Here is a 14,808-nt window from a genome sequence, read left to right on the forward strand (position 1 = left end):
ATATTTAAGTGTAGAGTTTGGTGGCATTAAGTACATCCACACTGTTACACATCACCTACCGTTGTTCATTTTAGGGTCCTCCAACATTGTGTTACCTGCAACTCAGGTCTGTATGCTCAACACTCCCCAAAAAATCATGGGAGGCCATTTATTTTGGTGAAAGGAAAAAAGGCTTTATTCAAAACTAGGGGAAGATTGAGGAAGCTCATGGCCTCAAACCACCATCTTATTGTGTCTCTGTGTACAAGGATATTTTATAGTAAGGAAGAGAGGAAGAGAATACAATGAGATAGATAACTCCACACTAGTTTCGTTCCTTTGTGAAAACAAAGTTTGATTTCCTGGAATCAGCAGCTACACATTCTGTCCATTTATCTGAGTTAAAAGAGGAGGCGGTTGGTGGTTGTTAACAATCTAGGCAGAAGGAAGTTTGGTGAAGCAGCTTGTCTCTAAACGAAAAGAATCTAACTTTCAAAGATCCATTTTTTCCTATTGGTTATAATCATTCTTTTTCAAGACTATTTTGGCTATTGAGTTCTCTTGAGATTCCATATAAATTTTAAGGTAGGTTTTTCCATGCCTTCAAAAAACAATGTTGTTGAATCAGCCCGCTGCACACAGGAGAGTCTGTGCACGCCCTACCGAGGTCTCGAGTCACAGGGAAGACACCGAATCACCCCGCTGCAGACAGGCAGCCACCTGGTTCCACGCTACAGGGACGCAGAGGACACCAGACCACCAGACCAAGGTACTGAGTCCCGCTGCTCCCGGCCCAGAGGTAGGGGCTTCTGAGCCATTGTCCCACTGCTCCTGGTCCAGAGGAAGGGGCTTTCCAGCCACCATCCCTCCCGCTGCTCCCAGCCCAGAGGAAAGGGCTTTTGGGCCACCTTCTGTCTCACTGCTCCTGGCCCAGAGGAAGGGGCTTCCAGGCCACCATCCCTCCCACTGCTCCCAGCCCACAGGAAAGGACTTTTGGGTCACCATCCCTACCGCTGCTCCCGGCCCCTGTCCCACCTCACCCAGCACAGAGGAGGTAATCCATGCAGGCGCTAACAGCCCCCTGCCCCGGGCAAAATGAGAAAACACATAAATAAGTCTCAAAACCAGACTTCCAGATCACCTACAGCAACCCCAAAGGGAAATGAGAGGGAACACGCTGATACTCAACCACCTGGACCCACTGAACTGGCAAAAAAAGGGGATCTGGAAAAAATGAAATCAGAAATAATTTCTCAGATAACAGGAGAAATTGTGCCCCTAGTGCAAGACATGATTAATAAATCTAGAGAGGAGCTCAGGAACATGATGGAATACTGACATAAGAAACAAATGGAATCCATAAAATAGTTTCAAGTAGATTTCCAGGAGATGAAAAACTCCATTGAAAGTCTACACAGCAGAATGAGCCAATGTGAGGACAGAATTTCAGATATAGAAGATAAGATATCAATTAGTGACCATGAAAAGAAAAATTGTTTCAAAATTATAAGGGACCATGAGAAATCAATCCAGCAGCTGCTAGATGATGCAAAGAAGAATAACATAAGACTGATTGGAGTCAAAGAAGAAACAGGAGAGAGTGCAGATGACATAAAAAAACTCTTCACAGAAGTAATGGCAGAAAACTTCCCAAGCAGGGGAAAAGAGCTTGGCATACAGATAAGTGAGGCATATAGGACTCCAAATAGCCTTGATCAAAAAAAAATCTACACATAGGCATATAATTGTTAAGATTCCAGAAACTCAACAGAAGAACAAAGTTCTCCAAGCAGTCAGAGAAAAGAAACAAATCACATACAAAGGAAAGTCCATCAGAATGACAGCAGACTTCTCAACACAAACCATCAAGGCAAGAAGAACTTGGAGTGACATATTCCAAGCCCTAAAAGAAAACAGCCTCCAACACAGATTGATGTACCTTGCAAAACTATCTTTCAAAATAGATGGAGAAATAAGATACTTTCATGACAAAGAGCACCTTAGGAACTTCGTGAATACCAAACCAGCACTCCAAAGAATTTTACACAATATCCTAGGAACAGACATTGAGGATGACAACCCCAGGAAGCAAAGCAGAATGAACCCATCTCATCTGGAATGACAAGAAATTAAATGTAAAGGAGGAGAACCCAACAAAAAGAAAAAGTCATGGCAATGACAAGTCTATACATTTCAGTTATAACCATCAATGTTAATGGTCTCAATTCACCAATCAAAAGAAATAGCCTGGCAGAATGGGTCAAGAAGCAAAATCCAACAATATGCTGCAGACAAGAAACACACTTAATTCAAAAGGAAACTCATAGACTGAAAGTTAAAGGGTGGAAAACAATACTCCATGTGACAGGAACCCGAAAAAAAGCAGGAGTAGCTATCCTCTTGGCAGATCAAGTAGATTTCAAACCAACACTGATTAAGAGAGACGAAGAAGGACACTACATCCTTGTAAAGGGAACAATCCAAGAGGAAGAGATGACAATCATAAATATCTATGCACCAAACACTAGCACACCCAACTATATAAAACAAATACTAACGGACATGAAAAGTCATATATGCACTAATACAATTGTAGTGGGGGACCTCAACATCCCACTGTCACAATTAGATAGATCAACTAGACAAAAAATAAGTAATGAAATACTAGAACTCAATCGAACTCTTGAACAAATGAGCTTAACAGATGTTTACAGAGTCGTCCACCCCACAAAATCAGAATACACATTCTTCTCAGCTGCACATGGGTCATTCTCCAAAATAGACCACATACTCACACATAGAACATGTTTAAGTAAGTGCAAAGGAATTGAAGTTATCCCCTGTATATTATCAGACCATAGTGTGATGAAATTGGAGATCCATAGCAAAAGAAACTTAAAAAATTTCATAAGCACATGGAAATTGAACAACACACTTCTGAATAACCAATGGGTCACAGAGGAAATTAAAGAAGAAATCAGACAGTTCCTTCAATTAAATGACAATGACAATGCAACATATCGGAATCTATGGGACACAATGAAAGCAGTCTTATGAGGGAAATTCATAGCAGTGAATATGCATATTAGGAAAACAGAACGAGCCCAATTAAACAACCTGATGCTGAACCTCAAGCTTCTAGAAAAAGAAGAGCAGGACAACCCCAAAGCTCATACAAGGGAGGAAACTATAAAGATCAGAGGAGAAATCAATGCAATGGAGAGTAAGAGAATGATACAAAATATCAATGAAGCCAAGAGTTGGTTCTTCAAAAGAATCAACAAAATTGACAAAGCTTTAGCCAACCTTGTCAGAAAAAGGAAAGAAAAGGCCCAAATCCATGCAATTAGGAATGAAAAGGGTGAAATGACAACAGACCCAGCAGAAATCCAGAGGATCATCAATACCTACTTCCAGAACCTATACACCAATAAGATGGACAATACAGAAGAAATGGACAGATTCCTAGATACATATGAATTACCAAAGTTGAACGAAGAAGACCTAAAAATTCTGAACAACCCAATATCAACCAATGAAATTGAAAATGTAATTAAAAACTTATCAACTAAGAAAAGCCCGGGCCCTGATGGCTTCACTGCTGAATTCTGCAAGACATTTAGAGAGGAACTGCTGCCACTACTGTTTAAACTCCTCAATGAAATTGAAAGGAAAGCAATACTCCTAAATTCATTCCTGGCAGCAAGCATCACCTTGATTCCTAAAGCAGAGAAAGACCCAACTGAAAAAGAGAACTATAGGCCAATCTCACTAATGAACATAGATGCAAAAATCCTTAATAAGATACTGGCAAACAGAATGCAGAAGATCATCAAGAAGATCATACACCCTGATCAAGTGGGATTCATCCCAAGGATGCAGGGATGGTTCAATATATGAAAATCAATTAATGTAATACACTATATCAATAGAGCCAAGGACAAAAACCACATGATTATCTCCATAGATGCAGAAAAAGCATTTGACAAAATCCAACATGCATTTATGATACAAACCCTACAAAAAATTGGAATAGATGGTCTCTACCTCAAACTGATAAAAGCCATCTATGAAAAACCAACAGCCAATATCATACTAAATCGTCAAAAACTGAAATCCTTCACACTAAAATCAGGAACAAGACAAGGATGTCCACTATCACCACTCTTGTTCAATATAGTTCTGGAAACATTAGCCACGGCAATTAGACAAGAGAAAGAAATAAAAGGAATAAAGATAGGTAATGAAGAAGTCAAATTGTCATTATTTGCAGATGACATGATACTCTATAGAGAAGACCACAAGAACTCCACCAAATGTCTTCTAGACTTAATAACCAGATTCAGTCAAGTAGCTGGTTACAAGGTCAACACACAAAAATCAATAGCTTTCCTCTACACCAATGACAGACTTACTGAGAGAGAAATAGGGCAAATAATTCCTTTCACAATAGGATCCAAAAAACTGAAATACCTAGGAATCATCCTAACAAAAGAAATCAAAAACCTCTTCTCTGAAAACTATGGCACTCTGAAAAGAGAGATTGAAGATGATATCAGAAAATGGAAAAACATCCCCTGCTCCTGGGTAGGAAGGATTAATAGAGTGAAAATGGGCATACTTCCAAAACTGCTACATAGATTTAATGCAATTCCAATTGAGATCCCAGCAGCATACTTCATGGACCTTGAGAAAACAACCCAAAAATTCATTTGGAACAAGAAGAGACCCAGAATAGCAAAAGCAATTCTAGGTAACAGAGACATGGCAGAGGGTATCACAATCCCCAACCTGCAACTCTACTACAAAGCTACTGTGATAAAAACAGCATGGTACTGGCAAAGAAACAGACCTGAGGACCAGTGGAACAGATTAGAAGATGCAGAAACAACGCCAGACACACTCAGCCATCTCATCTTCAACAAGGGAGCCAAACACCCTCACTGGAGGAAAGATAGCCTCTTTAATAAATGGTGCTGGAAAAATTGGGCTTCAACTTGCTAAAGATTAAAACTAGACCTGTATCTCTCACCATGCACTAAATTAAAATCAAAATGGATTAAAGATCTAAATATTAAAATAGAAACTCTGAACCAGTTGGAACAGAGGTTAGGTAGAACCCTTGAAGACATCGGTGTAGGGAAAGATTTTATGAACAAAACCTCAGTTGCCCGTGAAGTAGCACAAACAATCAACAAATGGGATCTCTTCTTATTAAAAAGCTTCTGCACAGCAAGAGAAAGCACCAGCAGTGTGAAGAGACAACCCACAATGTGGGAAAAAATCTTCACCTGCTCTTCCTCAGACAAAGGTCTACTATCTCGAATCTATAAAGAACTTTTAAAGATCAGGCCTCCCAAATTTAAAGACCCAATCCAAAAATGGGCATCTGAAATGAACAGACATTTCTCAGGCAAAGAAGTAGAAATAGCAAATAAATACATGAAAAAAGGTTCAACATCACTGGTCATTCGAGAGATGCAAATGAAAACAATGCTGAGATTCCACTTCATTCCAGAAAGAATGGCTGCTAGCATGAAATCAACCAATAACAAATGCTGGCATGGCTGTGGGGAAAGAGGAACCCTCCTCCACTGCTGGTGGGAGTGTAGACTGGTGCAAGCACTGTGGAAATCAGTATGGAGATACCTCAAAGAACTAGGACTGGAAGTCCCATTTGACCCCGCTATTCCACTGCTAGGGATCTTCCCCAAAGAATTAAAAGAATCATACCACAGTGATATATGTGCACCCATGTTCATAGCAGTGCAGTTTGTAATAGCTAACACTTGGAAACAGCCCAAATGCCCATCAACTGGAGACTGGATAAAGAAAATGTTTTTTTTAATAAAATGGAGTACTACTCAGCCATAAAAAATGAGAAATTAGAGACATTTCTAGCTAAGTGGATGCACATTGAGGGAATACTCTTAAGTGAAATAAATAGGACACACGTGTAAATACCGAATAGTTTCTCTGGTGTGAGAAACTGAAAGTGTAAATAAGGACTAAATGTATAATAGGTAATGTGAAATAGCAAGAAAAGGGGCAAAAGGGAAGGAAGTGGGAGGGCTAGGGGAAAGGATAGAAGGGAATGGGATTAACATGAGGAAATGGCAAAATAGGAACAAAATCTTTGTAAATAGGGAGGACTGGAGGGGTTGAAGGGAGGGCTGGGCAAGGGTGAAAAATAAGAACCAAGAGAGACTATGTAAAGGTGCAAAGTTCCAATGATGAATGCCATTATATTGTATACCTAAAATGTACCAATCATTTGAATGAATAATCGATAATGTAAACTAGTAAGAAAAGGTCCAAAGGGGTAGGGGTATTGGGAGGGGCAGGGGAAAGGAAAGAAGGGAAAGGAAAAATGCTGAGAAATGGAAAAAATGGAAATAAAGTCTTTGTAAATAGGGAAGGGTGGAGGGGGTGAAGGGAGGGCTAGGAATGGGGAAAAAATAAGAACCAAGATGCATTATGTAAAGGTACAATTCCCAATGAGAAATGTAATTGTGTTGTATACCTACAATGTACCAATAAAAGAATTTATTACCAAAAAAAAAACAATGTTGTTTAGATTTGACATGGATTGCACTGAAACTATGTATTGCTATTGGTAGTATTGATTTTTTGACCATAGTAAGTCTTAAGTTCCACAAACATGGGATATATTTGGGATTACTGATATCTTCTTAAATTTCTTTTAGCAATTTTTATAGTTTTGTGCGTACAAAGTTTTGGCCTCCTTAGTTAAGTTTATTCCTGAGTATTGTGTTATATTCCTTTGATATTACTATAATGGAATTGTTTTCTTAATTTGCTTCCAGACTGTTCACTGGTTCTGCATAGAAATGTCTTTATCAAAAATTTAAGGCCACTCTTTATAGTCTTCTACTCTATGTAGATATTTTAGACAGGTCTTTTTTTTTTTTAACAGAATAATCACAGTTGCTTTGTAACCTGTGTCTGGCTGTTCTAATACCTGAGGTCTCTGCAAATCTGTTTTTTGTTTGCTTGCTTGCTTTTGTTTGTTTGTTTATTGAGAAAGGGTCTTTGTAATTCAGGCTGGCCTTGAACTTGAAATCCTTCTGCCTTAGCCTCTGGAGTACTGTGATTAGAGGAGTGTGTGACCTACCACACACAACTGCAGTTCTGTTTTTCTTGGTTCAGGGTCATGGTGCTTTTTCTCCTTGTGTGCTTAGTTACTTTTGATTTCTTCTCCTTGTTCTTGAAAACTTATTGATGGGGATTCCTTAAGACTTACACTAGGGATGTCTTCCTCCCACAACCTAAGATAGAGAAGCCTTATATTTATTTCTTCCAGGTACTTGGGAGCACTACAGAAGATAACACTTTTATACCAAATTCACAGTTTGAGGTTTGCTGCATCACTCAACAGTGTGCCTCAGGTTGCAAGTTATGTGAAAGGTGTCTTGAGCCAAAATTTCTTGAGGATAGATTTTTATTCCTGTCCATTAAGTATTAAGGCAACTTTTTCCAAATTCTTTAGGACATGAGTCCTAGTTCACCATCCTATTCACTTTCAACCCACTCCAACTTTGGCTTCTGCCTCCAATGCTCCTTCAAAATTGCTCTGCTAAAGTTACCTACAAGCTGCATATTGCTAATTCCAGCGGATAGACATTGCATTTGATCTCTTAAGCAGAATTTGGGTTAGTTTTTTTCTTGCTACAGTGGTCTTTCTTGACATTCATTATACCATATTCTTATGGATTTATTCAAAATTCTTTGGTTTTTCTTTAGCAAATCCAGGAGTTAGCTGCCATGGGACTTAATGTAACAGTCAATGCTTTTTGCTATTCCCTTTACTTTTAGAAATTATGAAATTTTATCTAATGAAATAGGTGCCATAATCTATTTCCTCAAACTATAATGGCATTTTACCATGCCTAATTATATCTCTTATTTCCTCAGAGTAAGTTCTTCTGTAACAGGTCTATATCTCAAACATAGGAGCTGTATAAATGACTGTGGATCAATCAATGAATAAATAAAGGAATAAAGAGCAGGTAATATGCTGCTGCTTTCACTGTCCATTGAATTAGATTTTGGTTTTGGTTTTTAAAACAGGGTCTCACTGTGTATTTCAGTCTGGCCTTGAACTCACTGTATAGCCCAGGCAGCCTCAAACTTGCAGAAATCCTGCAGCCTCAGCCTCCCAAGTGCCAGAATCACAGGTTTGTGTCACCACACCCAGCTTAGTTACCTTTCAGCTGAATTCACGACAAATCTGCAATGTTTTTGCCCACTATATAAAATATACTTACTAAGACTCTATTATTAACATGAAAAGATTATCCACTAAAATTAAATGTAATTTATCTGTAAAATATCCTAATTAATTGTATATTCAAATACCAAAATTAAATGTGTAAAACAAGAAAAATTTCAGTATTTTTAATTTGGGGGAGGAGATGGGAAAATCATTTCTCCAAGTCAGAAAGTGAGACTTTCATTCTGCAAAAGAAAAGACAAAATAGGGCTGGGAAATTAGCTCAGTGGCACCATGCCTGCCTCACAAGCACAAAGTCCTGAGTTTGATCCCTGATACCAAAAAAAAAATTTCAAAAAAAAAACAAAACCAGAAAAGATAAAATAAAAGTACAGGGTTCTAGTTAATAAGGAAGCTGTAGACTGTGGGCCCTTCTAAAGAATGAGCAGAAATCTAACAAGATTTTTGTGATGAGGTAGGAAAAACTCCTACTGGTTTTCCTTAAGACATGTAATTACAAGAGTTAAGACTTCTTTTCTGACTTTTTTTTGAGATAGTAGGAGAGGACAATTAAATTGAAGTATACTTGGCTAATGTTGCTATTCTTAAGTCAGAAACAGTGTGTCATAAAAAGAATTAAGACGTGTTATGTATATATATGTATCAACTTCTCATGATGAATATAATTATAATGTACTGCAAACATGTACTAATAAAAATAAAATGAAATTTTTTAAAAAAGAGTGCGACAGTAGGATTACTAGCATTCAGGTATGAAAGGCTATACTAAAAACTCCGACCAGTTCCTCTAGCAACACAACAAAGTCATGAAATTGAAAATAATGTCTTTCTTCTAGAGCTAATTTGGATTTCTTTCAAAACCACAGAGTCACGTGAAAATTTACCACTTACCAAGAACAAATGTTAGAACCCAACCCTATGCCCCACCCTCTCCGTTTATGTCAGTCAGCCTGGGGTTCAGCAAAGGGCTTCGCCTGTGCTCCGGTGTTGCCCAGTGGGCTCCGACCTCACCTGCATGGTGTTCTGTGCCGCTCACGCCCCCGTGTCATCCCCCCGCAACCCGGGCGAGGTACTCTGGATCGAGATCTGAAGCCTCCTCCGGGCTGGAAGACACCGCTAGGCCTAGAGGTTTCCAACGCCTGCGGGGAGTGGAAGGGGGGACTTCTTACGCAGGCCAGGCGTGCACGTGAGCTCTGTTGCCGGGCAACCCAAAGGCATAGCCTAGGTGATGGTAGTGGTATGGACCTGCCAGGTCCTCGAGCATCTATCTCAAGTAGTGCCTTTTGTGTTTTCTGGTGATGTTAAAGCTGGCATTCCTCATCCTTTTACTCTATCTGCTTTATCACCAAATCAACCAGTCGTTTCTAAGCCTCTGGCACTCTTCAAACCCCGAATCCTCATGGATTCAATAACAAATTATTATTGAAGTGTTTTTCTATTGGCAAAGTAAATAAAATCCTTGTGGAGACCCAGGTGTTGAAGGGTGGAGAGATAAACTCCTGGGGTGGATAATCTTTCAGGGAGTCCATAGCCTATATTAAGTTAGATTTTAGGGGATATTTAACCCCCTAGCCCCCAGTTTTACAACAGTTTTGTTTCATGTATTTACTTTTTTTCTGGAGTTAAGGATCAGAGCTTTCATCAGATTCCGAAATGGGACTGTTAGTTCTGCAACCCCATTGTGAAAACCCACTGCTTTAGGAGACAGAAGCTGTGGTTTTATGTAGGAAATCTAGACAGGTGGGTTCCTTGGTGCTTAAGGAGAGGACATTAACTGAGAGCTGCTAGGAACATTGGGAAAACACTTGGTGTTATTCACATGGTTGTATACATGGTCTTACAGACACACTCATTGGGATTTGGAAAACAAGAAAAAATGTTTTTAATGACACAATTTTAAACAAGTTTGACATTGGACCACTTAATCTGTAACTGGTTAGTACTCAATATTAATCATATACACCTAATAGCCTATGTATTCTGTTGTGCGTCTGTATGAGACACTAATTTTTTTTTTTTTTTTTTTTTTTTTTTTGGTACTGGGGATGGAACTCGGGACCTTGTGCTTTCGAGGCAGGCGCTGGAACCACTGAGCTAAATCCCCGGCCCAAGACACTAATTTGTTAAATGTAAATGCTTAGAAACACAATTTTCATGACCATGTGTTGGTATTTCTATTCCTCCCCCTCTTTTTTTCGTATCCTAGGAGCCTTTAAATGTGTAAGAAAACTGTCTTTCTGGATTTTTGAGAGGCCCTAGGAATTACGGTTTAACATTCAATTCCCTTATCTTGAGAGTCAAAAATCCAAGCAGCTTCAATTACTGTACACAGAATCATCTAATGCTGCCCTATGCATTTGTGGCTTTAGGGTAGGGGCCTACCCTGCTCCCAAGACCCTACCTTGTCAAGGCAATTCATTTTTTAAAGAAGAATGACATTTTTGTCCTTTTCTGCTTCTTATGTTCTTCCTTCAGACTGCGAAGAAATGAAATTCAGGAACTTTCTAGTGAAAGGTACATTGTAAGCTGTAACCACTGGTCAAAATCAAGAAGACAAAGCTTTGTTAGATAATCTAAAGAATGTGCAAGTGTAGATCTAATCTTACTTATTCAAAGATCCATCTCTCCAATCAGCCAGCAACTTCCTTGGTGAAGGTAGGATCCACGAGAGAGGTCAGAAGGAAAGTAGCAAGGAAAATTAAGGGAATGGGATGGGGATGGTAGAGAGACTCAGTCTCCACCTGGCTTAATTTTATGTCCATTAAATATTGATTTGATGTAAAAAGTTCTCCAAATAGGTTTATGATTCTCTACTAATAGGATTATTTTCTTCCTCATAATGGACAACACTGGTTGCCTTTCAGATGTTGCAGGGTGAAACAACCTATTTTGAGATAAATTGAATATTACAAGTTGGCAGAAAAAGCCTCTGATGTATGTATACCATATTTTATGGTATATAATAATATAATATAATTATATAATATAATAATATAATTAGAAAGTATGTATGCCATATTTAGTTGGTATGCATGTTCTAAGAATTAGCTATGAAATCCAAATGGGATAACCTACAATAGTTCATTCAGTCAAATAATGAGTGACTTGAATCAAATGTGACATGAGTGTGTGTGCTGGTATGATCAATAGTCACAGACATCCAGTGAACATCATTATTTACAGCTTTCCTATACACTATTTATCATTATAACACTAAGAAAAAATATTTTAAGATGCTTTTTATTTTCTACAAATTAAACATTTGCAATCTCAACTAACTTTTATTTAAAATGTTCACAACACAGAAATTTTCAACAGAGTAAACTTATGGAAGATTGCTTTTGAGAAGAAAACAAAATGTCAGCACATTATGTATTCCACACATTGTTTCTGTGGAAAATTAGTTGGCATCCTGTAAAAAAAAAGGGAAATTGAATTAGATTCAAGTGAAAATGAGTATGTGAATATTTACGTATTTCATGTATTTCACATATAGTTTTTATATAGATATTTCTACAAATATTTTATCAGTGTATAATAAACATTGGCAACTGAGATATTTCCCAGCTGTTCTTCAGTCTGTATGCTTTTTACATTTATCACTCTGTCTCTCTCTAATGACATGCCTATTCAGTACAACTATGTTTTGCAATAGTTTATAGTATTTAATCATATGAAAATGGTTTCCTAAAGTTCATTAATGCCAATCTGATTTATGAATGTTTCAAAAGTTGCAGTCACACCCTGTATATCTTTTCTTATACAGTATATCTCCAGTTAAATCATCTTATTTTATGGGTAACTACTTTCTGTTAGGTTTTGGTATTAATATTATGCTGATTTCATAAAACATGTGGAGATGTTTTTTCTTTGACCTGAAAAATTCAAAATCTATTGGCTTAGTACTTTCTAATGGGATAGTTTCTTGATAACAGTTTCATTTTTTTCTCTTGGCTATTAATATGGGTTTTTTTTCTTCTGAGATCAATTTGGTAGAACCTACCTTACAATATAATCTTCCACAGAGCCCAGGTTTACAAATGTAATGCAGAGATGTGCAAAGTACTCTTTTAAAAAATTTTCACTTCTTCTATATCATTTAATTTCTGTCTTTTCATATGTATTTTTTATATATTTATGGTTTTGCCCTTTTCTCTAGATTAGGCTAGGCAAAATATGCTAGCTTATTTTGTCTTTGGTAAAGAATCAGATTTTTGAGCTGGGTGTGGTGGTGCATGCCTATAATCCCAGCAATTGGGAGGCTGAGGCAGGAGAATCAAGTTCAAGGCCAGCCCGGACTACATAGTGAGTTCAAGGACAGCCTGAACTACATAGTGAGACCCTGTTTCAAAAAACAAACAAACAAACAAATGTGAATCAGATTTTGTTTACCAGTTTTCTACTTAACTACTTTTTAATTTAATAATTTCTTCTTTTATTTTTATAACTTTCTTCCTTCTACCTTCCAGAGAGTCACCTTGTTGCTCTTTTTTGACTACTTAAGTTAAATTCTTAATTGTTTATTATTTTTTTAAGATGAGGGTCTCACTATGTTACCCAGGCTGGTCTCAAACTTGAAATCCTCCAGCCTCAGCTTTCTGAGTAGCTGAGGTTACAACTCTTTCTTGCTTGGTTGAAGCCTTGAAATTTCCACTGAATGGGGCTTTGACAAGTGTCCTAGGATTCACTGTGGAGTGTTTTCATTATCTTATTTTCTAGCTATTGTGTGTTTTGGTGTTAACATCTTCTTCAATTAGAAATGATACATTTGGTTTTCTTTGAAAAAATATTAAGAATTTTAATTTATTATTTTAGACAAGGTCTCAATATGTAGCCCAGGCTGGCTTTAAACTCATGATCTTTCTGCCTCAGCTTCCCTAGTGCTGGATTAGAGGTGTGCACCACCACATCTAGCAAGAATTTTAGCATTCCTAAGCTAAATATATTTAAGGGTTGAGGTAAATAAAATGAGTGAATATGTGAAAAATATATTAAAGATAGAATTTGGATTTAGAATACATAAATGTAGTAGAATATAGTTTTATTTTGTGCTATAAATTTATTAATCTGAACTTCAGTTGATTTTAAATTTATAGTCTATTAAATTATTAAGGTTAACATATTTATTAACATGTGGGGCCAGTGGCTATAGACGCCATGGCCCCACATGTTTAATAAGTACACCATGACCCCACATGTTAATAAATATGTCAGTCCTAAAAGCTGTTGGCTACTAAGTTTGTATTTTATGCTTAGCACTGGGTAGAAAATTTGAGCAGCAAAATAGAAGTCATGTCCTTATATCTCTCCACATTTTCTTAATTCTCTAGAACTATTAAATCACATACTTTTACAAGGGATCTTTGAGAATGAGTTACTTGGAAAACAAAAGTATACTCAGTCTGTAAGTCCTGGTTCATATGGTGGACACTGACTACCACAGTAGGCATGCAGTTCCTGATATTTACTTCTTGAAAAATTAATCATGATGAAGTCAGCATCTTTAAAATCAATTATGATGATTATGACTGTGATATGGACTGAGGAATACTATGGCAAACAAAGCTGGCCTTAAAATATTGGTGTTTTTCATCATACAATACCTTCACTGTTCCTATAGTTATAGTATTTATACAGAATATTAGTATCCATATGTAATCAAAAAATACACTGAACATAGTTTAATTTGTCCGTATTTGAAACCAACAGAAATTTTTAGGTTGAGTTGGACTGGGAAACAAATGTCATTTCATATTTATGTATCTATTACATATCATTTCAAAAAAATGCATACCATTTTAAATGAAACCTGCTGACCTTCTCCGATTGTGTGGCTAAAAAAAATTAGAAATTAATCAGGGTAACTAAGGACGGAAACTAATATTCATAGAATGTTGATATATCATAAGGATATAGAGGGGTGTTTCTTTAATGTACATCAGAATTGCCTGGAGGGCTTTCAACAACACAAAAATGGTACTGCTGAGCTCTGTAGCTGGAGTTTCTAATTTAGTAATTCTGAGGTGGACTCCCAAATATGTACTTCTAATAGGTTCTTAGGTGCTGCTAAAGCTTCTGAGGACCACAATAAATGAGACATTATTTGATTTTGCTTATTTACTTGATGGTCTCAAAAATGTAAAGAAATGTTCTCGTTTAATTTGATATCAACCAAAATTAACTTGCTAAAGTCACAGTCCTTTAGTACCACTTTTTCCCTTTTCAATATAGTTTCTTCATCCATTCCATTCTCCAATTTCTGTTAGAGTAATTTTCCAAAATGCCAGTCTCACCACATGTTTCTTGTGGACCCCAACACAGTAAAGTTGAAAATTTTCAGGTAAATATTTTATCAACTAATTCCTATTTGTTCTTCAGGATTCAGCCAATAAAACTTTTCTATATCTCCTCATTCCTTAAGTGGTGTTTTTTGAGGACTCCACAGCCCTCAGACTAAAGATGCATTTAATGTAGTACAGTCAGCCCTCTGTACCCAGTTTTGACAATGAAATATATTTTTAAAATAGTGTCAGTAGTAAACATACACTGATTCATTGTTTGACATTATTCCCCAA

General features: G+C 37.2%; 2 protein-coding genes across 3 annotated transcripts in view; both read right to left on the reverse strand.

The window, feature by feature from the left end:
• The window catches only part of Pdcl2 (phosducin like 2), a 40,283-nt gene extending 30,840 nt beyond the window's left edge, over positions 1-9,443 (reverse strand). For both annotated transcript variants that reach the window (XM_013073943.3, XM_021262257.2), the window contains exon 1: positions 9,245-9,443. In XM_013073943.3, coding sequence (XP_012929397.1) covers positions 9,245-9,250 — 6 coding nt within the window. In that variant the 5' untranslated portion in view covers positions 9,251-9,443. The remainder of the gene's footprint in view (positions 1-9,244) is intronic.
• Positions 9,444-11,451: 2,008 nt separating this feature from the next.
• The window catches only part of Nmu (neuromedin U), a 33,967-nt gene continuing 30,610 nt past the window's right edge, over positions 11,452-14,808 (reverse strand). Inside the window, exon 10 of the mRNA XM_087187140.1 lies at positions 11,452-11,645. Within this exon, the coding sequence (XP_087043266.1) occupies positions 11,634-11,645 (12 nt within the window). The 3' untranslated portion in view covers positions 11,452-11,633. The remainder of the gene's footprint in view (positions 11,646-14,808) is intronic.

The sequence above is a fragment of the Heterocephalus glaber genome, unplaced genomic scaffold (assembly GCF_053883595.1).
Source record: "Heterocephalus glaber isolate CG9 unplaced genomic scaffold, H.glaber_assembly_v1.0 deba00001509, whole genome shotgun sequence".
Lineage (NCBI taxonomy): Eukaryota > Metazoa > Chordata > Mammalia > Rodentia > Bathyergidae > Heterocephalus > Heterocephalus glaber.